The sequence below is a fragment of the Pagrus major genome, chromosome 21 (assembly GCF_040436345.1).
Source record: "Pagrus major chromosome 21, Pma_NU_1.0".
Lineage (NCBI taxonomy): Eukaryota > Metazoa > Chordata > Actinopteri > Spariformes > Sparidae > Pagrus > Pagrus major.
The window spans coordinates 3100711-3126342 of record NC_133235.1 but is presented as its reverse complement, the minus strand read 5'-3'; the positions used below and the strand labels follow the sequence as shown (position 1 = coordinate 3126342).

Here is a 25632-nt window from a genome sequence, read left to right as displayed (position 1 = left end):
TCATTCATAATTTCGGAGGTATTCTAACTCCGTTCAAACTTTGAAATATTCCACAATTTGTCTACATTCAAGGTTATATTCATCTTTCAAATCCCATTAAAACTTTTCAAAATAGTCAACTTTCTTTAAAGCTTTGTCAATTAGAAATCACTTCAAACTCACTCATTTTCCAAATCTTCTCCCTCCTTCATACATTCTCATAGAAACTCCACTCAAACTGTGAAACTTTCACAAAGATTAGGACTTTTTCACATTAATTTGACTATTTCATAGCATTCATAATTCATTACTTTGCAGCCACTTTAAGATTTTTGCATTGGTGTGTATGTGGTGGAATGTTGACAGCCAGAGTGGAGGAGCCAACTGACGGAGTGGGGAGGAGCTCAAAAAATTATAAAAACCTTGGCTGTGTCCGAAATCACTCACTCATTTCCTACTCCCTAGGGGTGTGCGATATGACGATATTAGATCGTGAAGGATTAGAATGTGTAGACGATCTGCCAAAGTGCAGAGATCGTAGGGATCGTCTAGGGCACATTCTATAAATTGCAGCTCTATGCTGATGCACCGACGCACCAAACGTATTACGTCGTCAACCTGACCGACCAATCATAGCGAATTACGGGCAGTGACGCGCTTTCTTACCCTCCTCCTTGTTTATGTGTGTAGCGGTAGCCGCATGGGGAGAGCCATGGCTGAAAGCCAAACGGAGGAGTTGGTCGCTTTAAAAAACAAACAAACAAAAAAAAAACAGCGTTTCACCATCTCTCATCTCTGCCAGTTAGCCCCTCCACCTGCCGCCTCTCTCGGGTGCGCACGCACGCGCGCGCACACACACACACACACAGGCGCATGGATAGGTCGCGCTTGGCCGCTAATAAACAGTAAATGCGCTAATTGTACAGTGGTCAAATTACCGCGACCCCCCCCCCCGTCGGATAGTCCGACCACTGACGGACCCTTTTCAATAAGCTATTTAGTGTCTTGATATACTTAAATCCTGTTAAAATGACTGTGTTGAATAAAACATACAGTATTGTCTTCATTGATATTTTACTTTCATGTTTATTGAAAGCTACCTTTTATGTTGCAAGAGTGCACTTTATCAGAGTGTTGTTGTTTACCTTTTAGTATGTTTACGTTGTTTGCACGTTGGCAAAACTGCAACTATTTAAATTAAAATCTGTTCAGAAAGGTTCTATGGCCTAAATTGTCTGTTTTTCTTTTTTTGATTTAAGATCGTGATAAAATCAAAATCGTGATTTTATTTTTAAAAAATCGTGATATGATATTTTTGCCATATCGCCCACCCCTACTACTCCCTAGTCACTACATAGGGAGTCCAACATAGTGGACTATATAGGGAGCTCATCGGCAGAAAGAAAAAAGCACTTTCGGACACTACTCAGGTGCTGTTAATTACGTCACTGCTGTCGCACAGTTGAAACGTCATACATCATTGCCTGTTGTCGACTATCCATAATAAATACTTAAATATATATTAAAACGAGTAAAAAAAAGTATACAGTTAATACTGAGTCAAAACACAAGCATTTCAATGTACATCCCGATTATATTTAATATTAATTATATTACTATTTAAAATATACTATATACATGTATGTGTATATATACACTTTTTGCGCCACATTTTTTGTCTCTTTTTTATCTCTTTTATCTTGTACCATTCGATCAAAGAGCTATAGTTAGAACCAATTTACCCCGCAATTGCATACGAGTCTCAGAGCTCCCCAAAATGCCACCAAATATGAATTTATCTGTGTTCTTACTCACCATCATCCAGATGATTTTGATCAGAAGGAGAATAAGAATACAACAAACAAGACGAAGGAGAGTGAGGTTTGTGGCTCTTGCTAATCTAGCAAGACATCGTCAGATTGTAAGTATAAAGATGAAGGATTTTACATTTATACAAGAAATATAAATCATAAAAGCATTGTCAGTGTCAATACTTCATTTGTATTGTCAGACTACACCCACTCCTGTGGAAACAGACATGGCACAACTTTGTTCTTAACTCAAATTCGATAGATGGATAAATAGATAGATACTTTATTCATCCCTTAGAGGAAAATCAGGTGTCCAGTAGCTCATAAAAACACACATGAATAAATAAGTTAATAATAGCTCATAAAAACACACACGAATAATGCATTCGTCCGCCATTTTTCTCTCAGCGCAATGCATGATGGTAAATATTGCTTGGTTAGTGACCATCGGTTGCACACTACTTTTCACGATATATTGTGGGATACTTTGAGTCCACTATATAGGGTATAATAATTCCCACTAGACATTCGGACATTACTACAAAATGGCGTACTCACTAGGTAATGCAATATATAGGGAGTAGTGAGTGATTTCGGACACAGCCCTTGTCTTCAACTTGCCCTCATTTCCACAATCTTCACTCCAGCAGAAAAATGACTTAACAGTGGTTCTCTGGAGGCAATTGGCCAAAACCTTTGGCTCGGTGGGCTTTTAAATGACAGAAACACTGACCAACTGCTGCATTAAGTCCCATTAAACAGAGGAAAAATATCTGGAGGCAGCAAACATACACACAAGTGTGTGTAAGTGATAACAGTTACTGTTTCTGAGGGAGAAGCATGATGGTGAGGTGATAATGTGAAATCAGCTCTCTCAGTTCGTTACCACAAACAACTTAGTTACCATTTCCATGGCAACCGATAACAATTGGGCCAACACAGAGAGACAGATTTATCAATGAGTCCGTTAAAACACACAGTGGCACACACACACGCGCGCAAATGATGCCAAATATGCACGCACTCACATGCACACACACAGACACACAGTATATTTTCCAACATTTGAACTATATTTAATTATTATCTTTTCAAATCATTCAAGCCAGAAACTCGTTTTAAATATTTAAATGTTCATTAATACATTGAGATTTATTTAACTTTTCAGTCCCATTCACAGTACGTGATTCATTCTCACTGTAACATCTCTTCATATTTCATCAGCTGCTTCTTGACACAAATTCAAGTCAGTATTGCCGTTTGGCTCACAGCTTATTAGCTTATATTGAAATTTTTATCATCATCACTGTTGAAGGCCTACAGTGATTCTTACATTCTCCGACAGTAAAAATACAGCCTACACACAGAATTGTATCTGTTCTATCAAGTTGTTATTAAATGATCCTCAGTTAATATCATTGTGTTTCATGCTCAAGCCCAAGGGTTGATCACTGTATGTGGCTGAGGATAAAAAAAGAAGGATTAACTCACACTGAAACTGGACCGACAGTCATTTCTGGACTAAAATAAAATGTAAACTGTCCTGTGTTTTTTCGCCTTTTTTGACTTTCACTGTTTTTAAATCCAGCCTGCTGCTATGTGTTTTAGTTATTATCAGATGAGGCTACTTTTTATTTTGTACATTTTCACAAACACCAAGGACTTAAGTAGGTCTGCATATATAGCTCTGTATTGCTACTCTATTTCTATTTATTGTAGGCTCGTTCATTTGTTTCATAAATGCACCAAAACATGGCATCATTGAAATGGAAATGCAAAGTTCAAGTACCTTATAATGTAAGCATAAGTAGCCCACTGCAGAGTTGCCGCATGATGTGAAAATATAAATTAAATCTCAGTTAGGCCTATTAATAATCTTCTTAGGCTAATTTAGACTTTCTAGGCTGCCTTCATTATAAGACACAAATATGTTTTGCGGCTCCGGACAGATTTTTTTGGCGAGGGACAATGGCTCTTTTAATAGTAAAGGTTGCTGACCCCTGGGTTCACTAAGCAATGTTAAGCGGCCTGCAAGCTGTAGCCACCCATTTAGCCATCGCTGTTGAAAGTTTGTCGGGTGTAGAGTTGTCCAGTCGTTTCCATTGCAAACTATTCTGTATGCAACATAATACCTTATTATTTCTATGAAATGTACTGAGAAACGATGTGTGACACAAAATTTGTGGCAAATAGAAAATATGCTTGGCCAGTGGGTTTTTTCATTTACCAGTCAAAAAGTTCATTTTGCTCACTGCTGGCCAAACTGTTAGTTTAAAACCTGTGACCGTCTAACCATCACACTTCTTGTTAATGCTGTTGCTGTTCCCAGATATCTGCTATGACTTTGATGGTTACTATGTTATTGCAACTTTTACAGATTACCTGGTCAGCCACTCTGTAGACTTCGTTCTTGTCGCTGCAGTCACACAGATAGTAGTGGACTCTGCTGGCACCGCTCTGTTTAGCCAGTCTAGCCGTTTCCTTCATTCCCTCCTGGTTAATATCCCACAACACCAACACAGTGCCAAGAGCTGCAAACTCCTGTGCCATGAGGCGACCGATGCCGCTACCTGACCCAGATATCAGGACCACCTCGCCAGCTATGTTCTTCTTCTTAATGGGAACAAACAGGTGGATAAAAGATTCCACATTGTACCAGATGGACAGTAGGAGGACCTGAAGTGTTTCCAGGAAGAAATTCATAATGGATCTAGAAGGGAAGGAAGAGAAATGATACATTAGAGAAATATAGCAGCTGTTCACATTTGGTAGCCTAGTGATTGGATCACAAGTTTGATTCTTGTGATAGGATCTCACTTCCCTGCTCTACATGCAAATACACACCTACAACACTGGAACAAACAAATCCAACATTCTTTAACAAGCAGAAAGAAATATGTTCATGTATAATGTTTGCAACCAGAAGGCCCAAATAGTTCAGAATGTGTTGTAGACAGCGTTTCACAAAGTTTATAAAGTTTCACTTAACTCAACAAGTCTCAGGGGAGTCTGGGGACTTTCTCAATGGGTGTCAAAGAAGCAGCTATTAATCAGAATTAGAAATACTTTATTATCCACGAGGGGAAATTGTTTGTGTTACAGCTGCTCCCGTTCAAAGTTCATTATTATTAGTAACCATTAACTGTATTTGTAAAAATTGACATGCTTACAGTCAATATGTTATATTCTTCAATTTATTTTGTATAAAAGGTGAAATCAGTTGAAACAGTGTGTTCAAACTTAAAGCTTCTGGGAGGTAAGACACTTCAGAGATGGAAGCAGACAGGAAGCACTTTGGAACATGGAATGGTGTACTTTGGCTCTAACGTGTGGAGGAGTCGCTGGCCTCATATCAGCTGCAGTGAAAACGCAGATGTCTTTCGTTATTGTCGTGGCTCTGGCACTTGACTGTAGAAGTTCAGACGCATAGGCATTTGTCAGCGTTGTCTGGTTTGTCAGGGATTTTTTTTTTTTTTTTTACAGGTGCGGTTGATTTTAGTAGACAGCTGTGCTGGTTCTGAAGGTGTCTTTGCAAAGTGCTTGTGTTCGCCGCGGTGTACGGCACTATTTTCTAACAATGTTTACATTTTGTTTGTGGAGGGGGCATCTTCTATGCTAACTTCGAGTTCAACGTCAGACTCTGTCATGCTGGCGGCTGCTCTGTCTGTTATGTACCGATACCGCAAGACAGCTTTTCACCTCGACAAGAAATATCGTCACATTTCAATATGGCGAGATCTTGTGGCACGAGAGTACTTAGAGTACTTTTTAACACAAAGAACTAAATATCTTCATGTATAAGATTTGCTGTATTAATAAAGAAATCCAAATAGTTAAGAATGTGTTGTAGACAGCATTTTACTAAATTTAGAAAGTTGCTTAAAACTCCACAACACATAAAATTTGGTGATTTTTTCCCAGTTTCCAAAACATGTTTCTGGAAACCTTTTTTGAAGAAAAAGGGTCTCGCTAGAGTTTTAACCCTCAAACAATGCATGCTGGGGAGAAATGTGCTGTTTATAGACGTTGTGGTAACAACTCTTCCGGGTGCTGGTTTTAATTGTAGAGTTATGTGCAATCTGCAAACTTGTTTATTTCTGCTGTCTTTGTAACGGTAATGGTAACATGGAAAGATTAGAGTAAAACATGATGGTCCATCTGGTGTTTCTGCTGTGCTTTTTTCATGTACTGTTACTTTGCTAGCTTCATTGATGTCTAACTGTTGTCTAGTTTTTGGTAAACTCAAGCTGTCACTTTCTTCAGTTTGTGGCTCAACAGGTCAATTCGGTCTCCTGACCAGTGTGAGTGAAAGTGCTGTTATTAATGAGATACGTAAGCATCAAACATGCAGTTTAGATGAATGAGATGTATACGCATTGTCGAAACATCATGAAAAATGTCAGTTCAATTGAATGTAAGCTGATGCATTTTATTTCTGCCTGGAACTTACTGTAAACAAACATTGTGATTCAGTCTGTGAGTTCTGAAGTGGGTCTGAAAGTAGAAACTAGAATTTTTTAAGTTTAATCAACTTGAAATAAACAAAGTTTTTATATTTACATTAAAGGAGCACTCTGTAGTTTTGTTGAAGAAATGTTGATGAGAAGAGAAAGATCTTCATTGGCTGATTTTTTTTAAACTAAATAAACAAACTCTCTTTGTTTTCATAACTGAATAAACTGAGTAAACAAACTGACCTTAAAGGACAACACAGTTTATACTGTTTTACTTTGTTTATCTGTGGCGGGCCCTGCCATCTTTCTAGCTTCAAACAGTGTTCTGGGACCTAGAGTTATTACCTCATTAATATTGTAAATATAACAATAAAAACGTCACAGTGCCCCTTTAAGTTAATGAAAAAAAAATCTTACTAGATTCCATTCAGACTTTTTACAGTCATCTCACATTTCCATCCTTAGTGCCCACCTACAATACACATCCACACAACATGCTTTCAAAAACCTCCGAAGTGATGTCACGTTTATGTAAATAGTAGTAATGAGCTACAATATGCGGAGAACCCGGGTCATTTCCGTCACTTGTATTCGGCCCGTTTGTTCTGAGGGTTTAAACAAGTTTTAGCTCCTTTAGAAGTCTGTCTGTCTCTTGTTACCGCATCATGTCTCCGATACATCTGACAGTTGTCATGGTGAACAAAAGACAAACGACATTTTACAATAAAAAGTAAGAAAACAAGTGAACAGTCCTGCGCTCTGTCCGGCTGTGAGAGACCTTTGCTCTCGTTACATCACATAAAGCAACGCTCCCATCAAACGTCTTTGAGCACACTGAGGTTGATAAATGTAAGTTAAGAAGGAGTTAGCAGCTCCGGTTAGAGGCCGGTGAACGTACCGTGGTGAGCTGAGCAGCAGGACGGCAGGTGTGGAGCAGTTGCAGCTCGGTGAGTCTTCCCTGTACTTTGAGCCGTTACAGCCGTTTGTATAGCCCCGGGGAGAGAAAGGCAGCGCTTACCATCTAACACTGTTGTGAACAGGGAGAAGCCGGATGTGTCACATGACTGCTGATTAACCAGTCCCAGCCCCTCCCGTCTCCCCTGCTTCGCGAGGGATTGTGGGACTTGGAGTGTTTGTGTGCTTTTTCCCTCCTTTATTAAGGCTGATAGAAGAGAACAGGCATCTAGTGTACACTCACGTGGGAAGTCGCCTTTGGCTCCACAGTAAGTCTACACTTCTCTATTTGACTCTACAAAGGTATTAGCATCCCACAGACAGACAGACAGACAGACAGACAGACAGACAGACAGATAGATAGATAGATAGATAGATAGATAGATAGATAGATAGATAGATAGATAGATTCAAGTACATTCAAGTACAGATACAATCAAAATACAAATAGTACCAAATATAGAAACACAAAAGTACCAGGTAGGAATGATTTCCTGTGCCGTTCCTTAAGGCAGCGGGGTTGAATGAGTCTGTTGCTGAAGCTGCTCTTTAGCTTGTCCAGAGTTTTGTGGAGGGGGTGAGAGGCATTGTCCATGATAGCCAGCAGTTTTGCCAGCATCCTGTCCTCCACCACCTCCTCCAGGGGGACAAGCTTAGAGTCAACAACAGACTCTGCCTTCTTGATGAGTTTATTCAGTCTGTTGGCATCTTTTGATTTGATGCTCGCACCCCAGGACACCACAGCCAAGCAGATGGTGCTCGCAACAACAGACTGATAGAACATCTGGAGCATCCGTTTGCAGACATTGAAGGACCTGAGCCTCCTCAGGAAGTAAAGCCCGCTCAGGCCCTCCGTGTTTGTAGACCACTCCAATTTATCGTCCAGCACAACACCCAGGTATGTGTATGATTCCACAATGTCAACATCTGTCCCACCAATTCAGACTGAAGAGGGCGGGGGCTTGTGATTATATATGACATCAACATAACCGATCATGGATACCGACATTACCACTTATGAACATCCTCTGCAAGAAGGAAGAGGATTAGAGCCACTGTAAAATTTTTATTTGAGTTCTGACTTTTTTCTCAGAATTATGAATTTATTCTCAGAAATCTAAAAAAAAAATGTTGTCTTAGCGAAAGACCAATCAGTTTGTTGTGATGTCATGGCTTTGTAACTCCAGTTGGGGTTCTTCCTAGAACATCATTATAAACGTTGACAGATGTTAGGAGCTTGAAATGGTTGCTCAGCTGACCTAGCCCAGCCCAAAAATCTTTAGATCTTCAATTATTCCATAAGATGTGAGACATGACTGTGACACATTTGAAAAGTGACAAACTGTTTTAACTTTGTGTCTCAACGATATGTTCCTCCATGGCTGTAGACAGCTGTGAGGTCAACGCGGTCCCGAGCTCGGTAATAATTCCCTAAAACAAAAATGGGCCTATGCCTAAATGTTCTCAATATATAAGATTATGATTTTTTTTTTAAAAAAGGAAAAGTGAAGTCATGACATCAAATGAGTCATTTGATTTGAGACATTTTCAGAAAAATAACAGACTGATGTGGCCACATCTCTAAACTCTTGTCTTCATGTGATTGGACAGACCGAATGTGGGGGGTCACACTGGGACTTGGGACATCTGAACTGGATTAAATCAAAGTTTAAGGACACTGGAAGACGGTGACACTCTATTTACTACACACTCTCTACACTCTACACTATATTTACTTCTTAGCATAACTGACATGGTCTATTCTACACATACGTTGTGGAGGGGGTAGATATGATGAGGGTGAGTGGTGGGATGTATTTGGCACTCACTGTATTGTTTGCATTTGTGTTATGTACTGTCGATGTATGTATTGTTATGTGGCATTGTTATGTGATAATCTATTTCTCGGATCATTATGTAATATAGGAGACACCAAGCAAACAATATCATTTTAACTTAATAGAGTATAATGATAATGTAACATTTTTTCTATAGGTACTTTCGCCTCTCCTTTCAGTAGTTATTTTGATCACTAACAGTTTACCAAATCAGTCATGGGGAGAGTGAGTTGGCACCACCTGTAGAGTAAGTAAACCATACAAATGTAAGTGCTGTGTCGTAGGCAACTGGACTTGTTTCAGTTTGTTGAAGACGTTTCACCTCTCATCCAAGAGGCTTCTTCAGTTCTAACTAACTGGAGAGGAGTAGGCAGGCTTTTAAACTCTGTGTGGGAGTGTCCTTACAGAGTCGTTAAGGACACGTGTGAGCTCTGAGTTTCAGAGTTGTTAGGGCAACTTTGGGGTCGTTGACCCAACCGGCCTTCATGTGGGTTTCTAGGGCTAGGTGAGCCCAGGTGTGAATGGTTGTTAGGCTGTCTGGGGAGGGAACTCAGTACAGCATTGTAGGTGGGTGATAAGTAACGTCTTAGGCCACCTCCTTTGTCTGTAACCATCTGTCTTCTCTGGACAAGATGTTTACATTGTTGTCCTCAAAGGAATGATTTGTCTCCTTCAGATGTAAGTGGACAGCAGAGTCTTGACCTTAGGAGTTGGCCCTCCTCCATTTGTTTATGGAGAGGTTGTTTTGTCTCCCCAATGTACAAATCTGTGCAGTCCTGGCTGCATTGAACAGCAACGACTCTGTAAGGACACTCCCAAACAGAGTTTAAAAGCCTGCAGCTCCTCGAGTTAGTTAGAACTGAAGAAGCCTCTTGGATGTTTTCAAGAAACTGAAACAAGTCCAGTTGCCTACGATACAGCAACTTAGATTTACCATGATCTGGATGACTGAGAACCTTCATCAACATAAGCCATACAAAGGAGGATTGAACCACATCTTAGTAAAACAACAGAACACAGTGAGTTAAAGCATTTCATTGCCAGCAAATGAAATGTATACAAACAAATGAATGATTCCATGTCAATGCAGGGTATATGCAGGAATCCTGAAGATAAATTCAATACATCTTATGATCTTTTTAAGACTATTTCCACACATTTTAAGACCTCATCGCCACTTCGAGTCCTAACCGGTTACACAAGCGATACACTTTAACTTACATTTAAGTAAGTAAGTAAATTTAATTTATATAGCACTTTTCATAGATAAAATCACAAAGTGCTTTACAACAAGGATTAAATGCAATAGAATACCATTTACTCCATATTGATTGTAAGGTGCCACAACTAAACAGTCTTAGTTTGTGATAACTCCTTATCAGTACAACATAACTCAAATAGGCGGGGTGGGGAACAAAGTACAAGAGAATGAACTGAGAGACTAACCCAGTGCAAGATTTATTAGAAAGAAAGCATTAGAAACCAGTATTTGACCAATAAACAAAACAATTGACAAAACTAAAAATCAAATATATTAAAATTTGGTGAGCTTCAGGAGTGTCATGTCATAAAGGAACTTCCTCTAAAATAGTCAATGGTGGAAGAAGAATAAAAATCTTATACTCAAGTCAGAGTAGCAATTCAACAATGTATCCAAGTACTCCACGACAAAAAAAAGTATCAAAAGTTGTTCCGTAGAAAATGACTGATATATTATTGACTGATATATTATTAGATCATTTATCATAGATTATTAATATTGCATCAATTCTATTGTAGCTGTAATTACTTTATATACTATTAGGTAGTTTCATCCAGTGGTTCCAAACCTAGTGGACGGGCCCCTCCAAAGGTTTAAAGGATAAATCTGAGGGGTGCTGAGATTATTAATGGGGTAGAAAATAAGGAACAATTTGTATTATTTTTCTGGAGCTTTAGTCTAATCTTAGCTTTTTTGTGAAATATTTAAGAGTTTTACCTCTAAGAGCCTCGGCTATCTATTTAAATTAAACCATATGAGGAGTTAATTGGGGAACATCTGGTAACAGCTCGTGGTTACGCAATGATTAAATTCAGGCAAATTTTACCTATTTGGGTAAATATACATTTTGAAAACAAGCTATACAATGTAATACTTTCGAGAATGGCATTTTAGACTTTTTAATATCTTTTAAGGGCCTTAATTTTCACTAAATTGATTTATCAACTTTTAATACTTTTTAAGACCCTGCATACGACCTGCAATGGGAAAAGAAAAATACACCCAGAAGCATGAGCCCATGCTGGCCAACTGGAATTTTTAAACAAAAGAGGGCCCAGACAGGGCAACAAATGGAAAAAGCGCAATCATCCGCTGCAACCCCAAGAACAGATGAGAGGACAGTGGATGAAGCCAGGTTCAGGTGATAAAACCTGGTGAAAGTTGGTGTGGTATGTCCATCCAGCAGCATCACACACTCCCAAGGATGTGCCCTGAAACAGCACCCATGATGCAGTTTTACATCCACTAACCAATGGACCAGACGCTGCTTTCAAATAGGCCTGTCCATATGAGTCATCCATATGACACAAAAAGCTTGACTGAAGTGCAGAAGGACTTCATAGGAAGGACAGTCAACACAGAGTCTGAGTGCTCTCACAGGACACAGTTGTGAAATCTCTCAGCCTCTGCAGAAAGGTGTGGCAAAGGATAGAAGGTCTCACACAATGTCATGAAAGACTCAGGGTGTCTGTCCCCAGGCATCCTGATGGCCCATCGATGACCACAGAGGACAGTAAGTGTTCTCCACTGTGGCAAAAAGGTCTACCTCCACCTGGCCAAAGCAAAGCCATACCTGGCCCACTATGTGCTGGTGCAGGCACCACTCACCAGGATGGTGACCTCTCCATGACTGCAGATCTGCCGCTGCAAAGGTAGAATGCCCTCAGGACCACACCCTTGAACTGAGCCCACAAGAGCATCTTCCTCACTCTTACATACAGGGATGGAGACCTCAACTCACCCTGACGGTTGATATTAGACATCACAGCTGCGCTGTCCGTCCTAATAGTAGACTATAGCCTAAAGTGTACAGTTTTCGCCTGAACTTTACTACAACTAACATCAAATCTATCTAGGTTAAATTGTAGAGATAAAAATAAAATTATGATGACTCGTATGCTTTTGAACAGTATACGTACCTAAATACACAATACCAAAATGTCATGGTGTCATGGTGAATCCATAATGATACCATAATAGTACTTTTTTCTAGCCTTTCCAAAATAGGAGAACGCATCACAGACATCAGACACTATGCTGTGTCTGCACTACCCACAGTCCATGCTAGTTATGAGAAAAACTTTGGATCACAAAAAGAATGGCTTTTTGAAAAGTAACCTATGTTTTGATTGAATAGTTAATATAAAGTTATATTGGTGGTGGTGGCTGATACAATCTGTCCTAATCCAGACTTTATGGCAAGATAGGAATTAATATTGATTTTTAATGAAGACAGTTAATCTCTAGTTCAACCTCCAGGTGTAATGAATAGAGATCAGGCTGACTGATTTAGGGAATGCATTCGGATATTATCTACAGAAGTCGGATGGCAGGGTTTGTGTAACAGAGAGAGCAGTGTGAGTTATCTATCTATCTCTTTATTATATGATATAAAGATATATACACACATGGGATTATTTTAATGCAGAATGTAAACCAGCCCTTAAAAGCAGTAGTCTACAGCCACTGGGCCGTGAAGAAACAATATGGTTCTGCAAAAGATAAACAAAAAACATAAATAATAATGGCAATATATGCATAGCTATGCATGCATATGCATTACGTCACAACACCGCGCGAAGGCCGTCCCAATTTGCAGGCTCCTTCTAATGCACCCCACAAATGCAGCCTTCTTTTCCCTCTTTTTGGAGGATGCACCGCTACTATTCTTCGTGGCCTCCCATATCCCAAGATTCTTTGCGCGCCCAAAAAAGAAGAAAGAAAGAAAGAAAGAAAATGCCGACATCAAGTTGTATAGATCGTCACTTTTGCGGGCCTGGGCGGCAGAAATCGTGATGTAAGGGTAAGGGGCGGGAACATCTGGTAACGCAACCAGGAAATGCTCTGAAGGCTAGACCTTCCCATTTAACAATGGTCGACGCGACTTCCGAAGGTACCTCCGAAGGACTCGCCTTCGGAGGCCGCAAAGGCCACGTCCTTCGAAGGATGCAACCCCTGAATTGAGACACAGCTACTGTGTGTTTCTGTGATTTCCTGTTTTATTTTGAAGTTTTGTCCTCATGTGTGTTTTTCAGTTCCACCTTTTGTTTGATCATGTGTTCACCTGTGTCTTGTTTGTCACTCAGCACTGTGTGTATTTAGTTTGTGTGCCCCTTGATGTCCTCATCATTGTCCTTTGTTACTCACCTGTGTTTCACCTGAGCCATTGACCTGTGTTATTTCCCTGAGCCTCTTCCAGTGTCTCCCTGTGTTTTGCCCATAGTATTTTTCAGTTTTTTTGTTCCTCATATTTTTATGGGTTTATTTTGCACTTCTTGGTTTTTGGTCCACTCCGGTTCCGGCGTTGGGGGTCCTGGCCTTCTCCACTCCAGTTCCAGTGTCAGGGGTCCTGGCCTTCTCCACTCCAGTTCCAGCGTCGGGGGTCCCGGCCAACACAATATCAGCCAGTGGTTCCCATGCGGTGGCATCTGGTGTCATGGCCAACGCCACTCCAGTTCTGGTGTCGGGGGTGCCGGCTGACATCACTCCAGTTCCTGCATCGGGGGTGCTGGCTGCTATCCTCCTGCTCGGCCTCAAAAGGGCTTCTGCCTTTGGTCATGACCTGCTGGTCGCCCCAGGGTCTGGATCTGTCCCTCCCCCCAACCTCCTGGTCACCCCCTGGTCACCCCCAGAGGCCGGGTCTATGCCTTGGGCTATTTGTTGTGTTACTCAAGCCGTTCCCGCAATTTTTGTGGTGTTTCAGGATGCATTGTCCTGCTAGGGGCGCCACTTCCATCTGGGAGTGCTGTTGCCATGAGGGGGTGTACTTGGTCCACGACGGTGTTTGGATGGGTGCTGTGTGTCAAGTGGCATCCGGATGGATGCCAGGATCCAAGTTTCCCAGGAGAACATTGCATTGTAACAAGATGATCAATGTTATTCACACCAGTCACCTGTCAGTGGTTTTAATGTTGTGGCTGATTGATGTTTAGCAAGGTTACAAAGTGGTTCACATAAAATACAGGTTAAAATGAGCTTCACAGAATACATAAGAACAAAACAAATTAACAACACGGGCCAACATACTTGCAAATAAGAACAGATAAAAAGTAAAACAAACTAGCATAGAATCAGTCATCATAAAGGCTTTCCTATAAAAAAGTTTTAAGCAATGACATAACTAAACAGGTATTTTTTTGCCTGCCTAATAGCGTTGGACAGGGAATTTCAGAGCCTTGGAGCTCTGATGGCAAAAGCCTGGTCGCCCTTGGCACCAGCCTTGACCTAGGTACATCTGGCAAGGGTAGGTTAGATGATCTTAGGTTGCCATTTTGAGCATTGGGAGTCAGTAGTTCTGTAATGTAACTGGGAGCCAGACCATGTAAAACATATCAAATTATTAAGAATCTTAAAATCAATCCTAAATTTAACTGGCATTCAATGACAAGAGGAAAGAATAACTGTAATGTGGGGCCTACGATTAGGCCGCAGCATTCGGCACTAGCTCAAGTTGAGCCACAGAGGATTGACTGAGGCATGTGAAGAGTGCATTAAAGTGGTCAAGACGTGAAAAGACAAAGGCATGAATAAGTCTTTCTAAGTTCGGAAAAGACATCTGATTTAATTTCATGACTATTTCTTGGATGCCAGGATTTTGTGAGATTATTGATATGTGGTTCAAACTTCAGTTGGGAATCAAATACAACACCACGATTTCTGGCTGTAGATTTTATATTTGTTTCTATGGTTAATTTGCTGGCTACATGTTCAGGGCTGAAAATGATTACTTCTGTCTATCTGGCCTAAAGGACAGGTACATTTGCGTGTTGTCAGCGTAGCAGTGATAACAGACCCCTTTAAAGTGACTAATAATGTTTCCTAATGGGAGTATATATAGAGAAAACAAAATCAGACCTAGAAAAGATCCCTACAGCAAACCACATATCAGTGAGGCTGAGGATAAAACATAATTACCAATTGAAACTGAAAATTCTGTTTGACAGATATGACTCAAACCATTTAGGAGCCATTCAAAGCTACACACTGGGATCTATTTATAAGAGAATTATGGTCAATAGTGTCGATTAATGGTTGTCAATAGAAACTGAGGATCATATTGGTTACAGGTGATTAGATCAGATAAGTAGTTGTCCTGCAGAAGGTCCCTCATGTGAAAATAGTGAACATGCAATTTGGTCTTTGTCCACTTCCTTTCTGCTCTACTGCATTATCTTTTAAGAATTTGTAGGCTGTCATTAGTCCAAGGAGAGGTGACTTTGATCTAAATTTAATAGGAGCCATGGCATCTAAGGTAGTTTGACAAAGATTATTAAAGCTAGTGAGTAAATCATTGGTTTAAGATAATTCAGCTGGAGTGAGATGTAATAGGCCATGAGCAAAATTTATGGAAAATCTGGAAGCACTATGTTCGTTTAGGATATGGGAGCGTATAGTACTGACAAGGCGTTTGTGCACAGTATGGAGCACAGTGTCAAACTTGACACAAATGAGATCTGAGATAAAAACATTTTCCAAAGCCATAGAATTGAAGCTCAAACCCAGGGTAAAAACTAAATCTAAGGCCACGGTTATCAGTTGGCTGTGTTTAGTGCAGAGTATTTCTGGCAGCGGTGTGAGAGGGGGGTCAGCTTGCACCTGGTGACTGGAAATGACTGAGCCTTGTTGGTTTTCTGGACATGTAGCAAAGGATAGTCAGACTCCATGAGCGTTAATAACTGTACAAAACATGTTGTTTGTTGAAATACGTTTACCCAGTTTGCAGGGATGGGTGCCATCTCTCATATAAAAAGATGGGCGATTCCAGAAGAGGTTAGGACTGTATAGGCTGTGCAGGCAGACTGTGTCCAGGTGGAGAGAAGACTCTGGCTAATACCACCAACTCCTTTGCCGATTGGGGGAATGGGGCTAGACACAAAAGACATCAGGGAACACATAGACTAAATTGACTGATTTACAAACAAGACACAGGTGAACACAGAAAAGGGGGGGGGGGGGGGGGGGCACACAATGGGAGGAACTGAAAAGCAACACGTTCACAATTTCAAAATAAAGCAGGAAATAACAGAGTCACAAAACCATAATCATGACAGTCCTGGAGGAACATCAGGACCAAAAGGACAATTGACACCTCCACAGGATGGAGATGAGATCTGTTCTCCAGTTGAATGAATCAGAACTCATCTTGAATTGGTACTGACTGTTTGTTTAATGGCTTATGTCTACTAGAAAATAATAGTGAGGTAAAAACACAGAAAAGTCAGTTTTGTTATGACAGCAAAATTTTCCAACATAATTCTACAACTCCTGTTGCAATGATGATTTTTGTTATGGTGAGTAAACACAAATTCACAAATTCAAAGAAAGTGCCGACATGTCATATGAACATAGTATATATTTGAATCAGGACAGAGAACTCCATAAAGAGGCGGTCCTGTCTGCTCGTGAACGAGCAGGATCCTCTTTTTTGTTGCTGTCTGGTGAGTTAGAGAGGGGGAGGGGATTGCTAACTGCAACACAGACAGGAAGTTAGCTAAAACCACAGAAACACTTTGTATTGCCTACTCTCATTTTTATACAAGTTTTGGTTTTGTTAACCGTTTCTTGGCAACATGAATGACCGCTCTTTCCTGACTGATCTGGTCCTCTTCCTCAATTCATGGCCTCTGAAAAATGTAGTCCAGAGAGCTTTGTTTTGACATCTTTGCCATAAGTATCTGTTACTGACCACCAAATTGAATAACATCAAGGCAACAGTGCGTCAAGGCAACCACGCACATCTTTTATTCCAGGTGAGATGAATGAAGTCTCTCTAATAGTGTAATTTTTCCAATTAATTTCAGTAGTGTAAGAAGAACATGAGAAATAGTGTTTCTTTAAAGGGGCACTGTGTAGTTGTGTAGAAGAAATTAAAACTCAGAATTTTAATATTTACAACATTAATGAGGTAATAATACAAACTTTTTTCCATAAGTGAATAAACAAGCTGTTCTTAGGAGGAGAATAAGATCCCAGAACACTGTTTGAAGCAAAATTTTCCAACATAATTCTACAACTCCTGTTGCAATGATGATTTTTGTTATGGTGAGTAAACACAAATTCACAAATTCAAAGAAAGTGCCGACATGTCATATGAACATAGTATATATTTGAATCAGGACAGAGAACTCCATAAAGAGGCGGGCCTGTCTGCTGGTGAACGAGCAGGATCCTCCACATATAAGGTGGCAGGGTCCGCCAAATATAAACAAACTAAAACAGTATAAAAGAGAGTTTGTTTATTTAGTTTTTAAACCACAGAGTGCTCCTTTAATTTGCTGCTAACTCCTGTTTTTTCCTATGATTTTGTTGGGTGTGGCAGCTTTAGATTTAGATGGCACAGGCACTTCCAGGCACATCCACCAGTGGCAGTCCTGGCTTACATGACACCCTGGGCGAACTTTTTTTATTATATAACTTTTTATTAAACTAATATTCACAATATTATTATGACTGAAATGTGCTTTATTTGGAAGCAATTTGTGATGTGATTGACTTTCGCCTACTAATTGCCTTAGTTGTGCACTATTAGCTGAATCTAATATGAATGTGTACATAACTCATTTTCATACTCATTAATTATTTATTAATAACAATACACTGCCCACACTGTCTATAATTACACTGTTCATATTTGTACATATTATGTATATACGATTCTATTTCTATTTCTTACCTTTTTATTATATTGTTTATTTTTTAATATTATTATTGTTTACTGTTATATTGAACTGTCCTTTGGCTGCTGTGACACACAAATTCCCCCATTTGCGAGACTAATAAAGGAATTCTGACTCTGAATCCCCTGCTTCACCGCTCCCCCGCACCACTAGGGACAGCTGAGGTCCAGACTCAGAGGTGAAACAATCCGCCCCCCTCCCCTCCCCCTTCTTCCACAGCCTCTGCATATGAGACTTTCTCAGCAGCAGCAGCAGACGCACATTTACAAAACAGAGGGCGCCCAGCCACCCACTCCCCACACGGCAACATGACATCATTGACTTGATGTGTAAATGAGCAATACAAAAACCGGAGTAAATGAATGCAAACAAATTTAAGGCAGCCGGTACGGGTCGGCACCGGGGGCGATCCGCCGAGATAAGCCCAGAGGTGGCTGCTACAGAGCCGGTTACTGTGGGCGACTGTCCGCTCGGTATTTTTTTCTTTTTTTTGCGGGCGCTCATGCCACCCTGGGCGGCTGCCCATATTGCCCCTATGAGGAACCGCCCCTGACACCCATGGCTACATAGCTGGTTTAGACCACTTTCACAGGAGCTTTGGACCGTCGGGAAGGGGGAACTAAGCTCGATGCTTTGGTCCCCTGATGGTATGGTCACTTTGGGTCTGCTTAACCGTGTTTTGGATACAACTGATCGAGTTTTTGTTTTGAGGTTTGCATTGGCCCCTGAGAAACCTTAAGTCAAGCCATGACTTGACAGTGATAAAGCCTCTCTTTGCTTAGAAAAACAATCTGACTTCTAACACTTCCATTTACTTGCTCAAACATTGTGATTTATATATTTTCGTGTGTGTGTGTGTGTGTAAATATATACATGTGTGTGTGTGTGTATATATATATATATATATATATATATATATACATATATACATATACATTTTTCTATTTTCTCTCCTCTCTCCATTGCCAAGAAAATAAAAATAGCCTGAAATTCTGAATTGAGATGTAATCCTAAATGGTTGTATTGACCCAGCACTTCCCACTTCTCTTTACCTTGCCCCACCCTTTCTACATGAATGGACATCCATTGTTGTTTCTCACCATAAAGATTTTATGTATCTTACTACTTCAGAGATAAATAAATGGCTCAAAAAAATTGACGGGTAATTTAAGGTTCAATATGGGCTGTTGTGGATAACCACAATCCCTGACTGCCATAGTCCTGGGCCTCATGATTCAGGTACTTTGCAAAATGATTTGAATGAAGTAACTGTGAAAATACCCTCAGGGGTTTATAGTGATGGGCAGACTATACCCAAGGTCTGAAGCCTGAGTCACTCTTGTGAAGTGCACTGTTTCGATACATTGTGTCACAGCTCAATATATAATCCAAGAAGACAACTCACCTGCCAACAAGTCCATGTTGTCATTTGTAGCATTCTCACCACATATATGAAATATTATTTAGCACTCGTTAAAAGGGGCACCACCTCCATTGATTAATTAAACGATTGAATAATTATTTAGAAGGAAAATTAATCCCATCAAATTTCAGTCTTATATCTGAAAGTTGTAAATTCTGATTACATTGACTTTCATCTGTGTTAGAAAAAAAACCCAACACAAATACAATTACTTAGTATGAGATGTTGATTGATGTTCGTTGAACTTAGGGGCGTGGATGATGAACACAGGGCCTCTAAACATACATACTTTCAAGAATGAACAACATGACATGAATGAATGGTTAAATTATTCAACAAACTATTGCTGACAGAATAAATGAATGAAACACACATAAAGCAGAATATATATATAAAAGATCAATAAAAACAAAAATTATTTTCTTAAATCATCTTTGTTTTTTTTGTGATTTATGATTACTTCTACTTCGACTCTCAGACAGAACACATGGAGATGGTTATTTCCTACTTTTCTGTGGTGATGAATGGGCTGATGATGAGGCAAAGTTCAGTACGGCAAGCAGACTTGGCGATCATCAGGAGCCACGGAGACAGCCAGATGATAACCGCTGTACATTAGGTTCAGTGAAGCAGCTGGTCTCGCTTATTCAGGGTGATGAATCCAGCTTCAGACAAAGCCTTATCGGAGGACACAAAGGAGACACCTCATGTTGCCTTCAGTGACAGGCTGCAGAGTTGGGATGCACAAAGCCAAAAAGTCTTCAAAAGTCAAAACGTTAACTACATAAAAAGGAGGATTACAAAATGAATGCCTATTAATATAGCAAACGGCGTGCTTTGCTTGTGGCTTTTAGGAATCTTTGCAGGCTTTTGCAGGGGGGCTTCAGCACAGAGATTAATATGATTGATTTGACTGAATAATTTGAATTATACGCGCTTGCAAATTGGAAACTTACTTGTTCTGTCATCAATATATGCAACATATCATGAGAACCAATGGAGGCACTAATTGACTATTGTCAATAATAATTAAGCAATACTAATTTCAGCATAATTTTTTGGACCAATCTTAGATGAGCCAACAATATTTACATTCAACACCAATAGCCTGCCACAGGAGTAGACTTCTAGCTGTACTTGCAAACAATTGCAAAAGAATGACTTGAGAGATTTGGTTAATTTAAAGAAAAAATATTAAAATTAGACTTTTGTGCTGCTACTTTGTTTGTGTTTGTTTTTTGGTGTTTGCTCTTCTTGGTTTTAGTTGGATTCTTGGTTTTTGGTTATTTTAGTTTTAGTATTAAACGCTCACCTTTTGCTTCTCATATCCTACCTGTCTCCTGTGTGTTTAGAGTGGCAATATTTATTTGATGTACTTGAGAGGTTTGGGTTAGGGGCAGGGTTTCTTAAGTGAGTTAGACTGCTTTACAACTCCCCAGAGGCCTATGTCATCACCAATGGCAAGCAATCATTGCCTTTCCCATTACGTAGGGGTACGAGGCATGGCTGCCTTCTATCTCCTCTGCTCTTCGCACTAGCGCTTGAGCCACTAGCTGAGACCATTAGGCGTCACAAGATGTGCCTGGTATGACAGTCAGGGGAACTGCTCACAAAATTGCACTTTATGTGGGTGACTTGCTGTTTTTAACAAAACCTATATTATCTTCTATATATAATATTCTTCCTGTTATTCATGAATCCCATCCCCTAGCCAGTGCCGGCTGAGATGTTCAGGTCACTGCTGCCCTCTGCAGTGTGGGTCAGGGCTGACCCAGTTATTTTCAGGGCCAGTGTAACTAGCATTGATTAGCTACATTTTCCTGATTTATGTTTGTAAATGTGTGGAAGCTATTGTTTGGGAAAATGTTGCTAATGTTTGCAATGAGTTGATTACAAAGACTGTTCTACAGCAGAAGAGTTTGACTGAACACCAAACAGCTTCTTGCAATAGTGAAGGAGTGAACCGGCCGAATGGATGTTTACAAACTCCTGGACGATAATTTTGATGTGAAAGAAAGAAAGACTAGATGAACGGTGCCTTCAAGGTGCAGGACACACAGGGAGCGGACACAAATGCAGTCACACAGGTTGTGAAGCTACAGCTGTTATTGAGTGTGAGTGTTAAGTGTAAACTTATGACAGTTTGAACAGTTAGTAGGATGTGAACTCTTTCGGCTAAACAAAGTGCTCATTTTTCCCTTGCTGTAACTCATTTGTCTGTTTATAAGGTAAAAATCTATGTAGCATAATAGAACGGCTGCGCCATAATTCATAGCTGTTGCTTGTATTTTATTTATTATAGTGATAGTTTTCCATAATGTTGTCCACCCTATTTGTGTCAGTACAGTAAGAATGAAATATTCAAAGCCTTCAAAATGGCTACAAAGTTGAAACAACTCCTCTCAAAAAGGTTTAGAATGGATAAATAAAGAGAATATCATAAAGCTTTATATAATAAATATATATAACATATAATATAATTGTTATATAATAAAACCTTGGATACAAATCTTTTTGTAATCTATGATTGGCCTTTATAAAAAATAAAGCCTTATAAAGCCTTGATAAATACTCTTTCTTCTGTATTAGGCCTGTATGGTTAATCTAGAACAGGATTAATAATTGTTTTTTTCCAACAAGAATTTGTTTCACCCTGAAATTTTGCATTGACCATAAAAGAGTGGTGATAACAAGCCAGCTAGTGTAAAATAACATGATGGTTTTCCTCCCGTCCTCCCCAATATTTTGACTCACCAGCTGCCACAACTGCGTGTACCACAAGACTTAAGCCAGGATTCCACCGGGAACACCAATTACCACATGCCTGGTTGAATCTGGGAGTTAAGGCCAGTTTTTAACACCAAGCCATCAGGTTTCTCAGCTCATTCACCCAAATATTCTACATCACATATGGGTCAGTGACATATACACCAGAAAAAAGTGTTTTTTCAAAAACTTCAAATAACAGGCATAAAAATGATTGACTTTTGTTCTACTAACTCTCATCTTTATAGAAACATATGTTATTTTTAGATTTTCAATTGGAATCAGAATTTATGTGACAATTTGTTGTATTAGTGCCTAAAATCGTCATATGGTGTGACATGAAAATAATTGTAATAATAAAATAATAAAATGAAAATGGATTATACCTTTCTTAAGTTACTCACTTTATCAAAGTCCTTTATCATAACTAAACTGTGATCCATTATAGTGTTGTGAAAATTAATTAAATTTGTGTATTATTTTCTAAATCATTGCTCAATGTGAGACCTATGTCGTCAGTCTTTCAACGTATTTTCTATTTATTGTGACAAACCTTGCTATAAAATTATAAAAATATTTGTGGCTCTTGCTCATACTATTTTCTATGTATTCCATGAACATTTTCACATTTTATCATTAATAAAGGTATGTTATTTTCACAATTTGGAATGTCACACCACATGATATAGTGTCACACCATATGATCATGTCGCCATGTGTCAATGCAAAACATGTATTAACCTACCTATTGGTGAGTACTGATCACTCATATGGCAGGAAATATTAATTAGGGTTGAGATGAGATGAGATTCTCTGTATATTCTATATATTCTATTCTATATCATGTATTGCCAGGCTTCAAGTAATCTGCCCCAAGCGTTTTGAATCAACAATGAAGGCACCCTCTAAAACCCACCCTCAGACCTTCCTATTGGTCAGCGAATGGAAACAGACCGTTGTCATTTACTTTTCTTTTCTTTGCCTCAGCAACTCCTCTCTCCTCGCAGGGTGTCATTATTTGCCTCAAGCTGACAAAAGAAAAGGGACTGTATGGTTTAAGACGAAGACAAAACATTGTTTAGACTTAAACAGCATTCTAAGGTTTCTGTGAAGGGGTCTGCTGTGTCTGTCTGATAAACTAGAAATCTGTATCACCGAATAAAACTAAACTAAACTAAACACAGTCTATTGTGGATAATTACAGCTTTTATGTGATGATGGATGCAAACAAATGTTTAAAAGGACAAAACATACATTAGACTTTGTTATTTATTGTTATATCTGCAGGAAATTACAATTCGTATCATATGGTGTGACAATCAAAATCATATGGCGTGACAGGCAGACAGGTCACACCATATGATAAAGTGTCACCCCATATTATGTTTTCTGCACTTAGCACAACCTTGAGTCTTGTAGCTACACATTAACATGCTAACAAGATGCTAACTATAACAAAGCAACATAGACTTACATGTAATTATGACAAAAAAAATAAAATTTCTTTTGCATTTCTATGAAAAATGTGTCACACCAAAAGACATCTGGAAGTACTGAACAACCTTGCTGAAGAAGGACCTCTCATTCCCAAGGATATCAAAACAGTTGCCCGTTGAAATATCCCAAAATAGTGTCACACCATATGATTTTGATTTGTGTGACAAAATCTTTTTGATCAGAACTGACTCAAAACATTATGCTTGGACTTTGAAAAGAGTAGGCTCACAAATAGACATCTGTATTATTTTTCTGTATTGTTCTGAGAATTTTTGCATTTATTTTTCTTAGCTTTATTCAAGTTCAACTTTGAGAAACAAGTGCCGGACAGTCACACCATATGAGTTTTGTTATGTTTGGTTGAAAATTCTGAAAAAATGAGTGATGAACTGTTTTAATGTTGAGTATGTTCACTTTAAGCATAATCTTCTGCACAATATTGAGAACGTTTTTGACAAATATATTTTATATTTATACGTTTGACACTGAAAGACAGCAAAACTGCTTACCTGCGGTCTGCTAAAAAACATAAAAACTTTCATTCTGAACCCTATAAGAGTGTCACTTGGACATGAATAGTGAACGTTGGAAAGATGTATCAAGAGGATGTCAAAAAAAAACAGTGGAAGTCTTTTCAACGTCTTCAAAGATTTGTTGAATTTACGTTTTTTGGATATGTTTCTGCTCAGTGGGTTTGCGAAGTGTGCATTTATGGCACCTGACACTGTAAAAAGAAAAAAGAAGAAGAGAATAAACAATAATCAGTAATCATAATGTGAAAACCATTTATATGGAGATAGAATACTGACATAAACCGCGCGCGAGCAATGAGACTTGCGCGCACGCAAATCAAACATCCGCGTGTTTTTTGTAACTTGGGTCCTGTTGCACACAGACTGTACATTTTTTATTTTGGTAAAACTGTTTTGTTCATATTCTAGATCTACTTCTTTCTCCCTGAAAATTATAAACGTAATATTACGTACTACGGATCCAATTTGCGCACGCGCAAGTCTCATTGCTCGCGCGCGGTTTATGTCAGAAAGTTGTCAGTCATAGAAAAGTTGTCAGGGCACTCCTGAGGACTTTCTATGACTCTGTGGTGGCATCAGCCATTTTCTATGGTGTAGTCTGCTGGAGCAGCAGCATCTCGGCAGCAGATAGGAAGAGACTTGATAAACTTATCAAGAAGGCCAGCTCCATCCTGGGATGCCCTCTTGACCCAGTGCAGGTGGTGGAAGAGAGAAGGATGATGGATAAGCTGTCATCGCTGCTGGTGAAGGAGTCCCACCCCCTGCAGGACACTATCACCGCACTGGTCAGCTCCTTCAGCGACAGACTGATACACCCCAAGTGTGTGAAGGAGCGGTATCGCAGGCTGTTAGACTGTACAACCAGCACTGCTCCCAGTAGACCTCACATGTGCACTGTGCAATACAAAACTCTACACATATCCACACACTTTCTGGTTTGCACTAATTGGACAATTTTTAATACCCATATTTATTATTTATTGTTTGTAAATAACAATACCAAACTGTTTATACTTACACTGTTCATATTATAAATACTATGTCATATTGTAAATACCAAGTTCATATTGTAAATACTATGTATATACAAGTTAATTCTATTTCTTATTTCTTATCTCTTATCTCTTATTATATTGTTTACTTTTTACTTTTTATTATTGTTTAAGTGTGATACTGTCCTTTGGCTGCTGTGACTAAGGAATTTCCCCATTTGCGGGACAAATAAAGGAATTCTGATTCTGATTCAGTATTCTATCCCCATACATTTAGTCCAGTTATCTGAACCACTCATGTGAAAATACATATTGCATGTGTGTTTGTGTTTTATAGGTAAAAAGGTTTTGTTTTTAGGTGTAAGGGTTACCACTTAGCCTTATGGCTGTACAGCTACTAACAGGCTGTCTATACAGAAATGTCTTGGATGTAAACACAAGAAAAGAA

General features: G+C 39.3%; 1 protein-coding gene across 2 annotated transcripts in view; it reads right to left on the bottom strand.

Annotated features, from left to right (window-relative positions):
• The window catches only part of LOC141016298 (epidermal retinol dehydrogenase 2-like), a 62066-nt gene extending 54784 nt beyond the window's left edge, over window positions 1-7282 (bottom strand). Inside the window, exons 1-2 of one of the 2 annotated variants that reach the window (XM_073490581.1) lie at window positions 7143-7282; window positions 4173-4500 (exon numbers count right to left, since the gene is read on the bottom strand). In XM_073490581.1, coding sequence (XP_073346682.1) covers window positions 4173-4493 — 321 coding nt within the window. In that variant the 5' untranslated portion in view covers window positions 4494-4500; window positions 7143-7282. The remainder of the gene's footprint in view (window positions 1-4172; window positions 4501-7142) is intronic. The other variant, XM_073490580.1, reaches the window with a different exon arrangement.
• Window positions 7283-25632: the final 18350 nt, after the last annotated feature.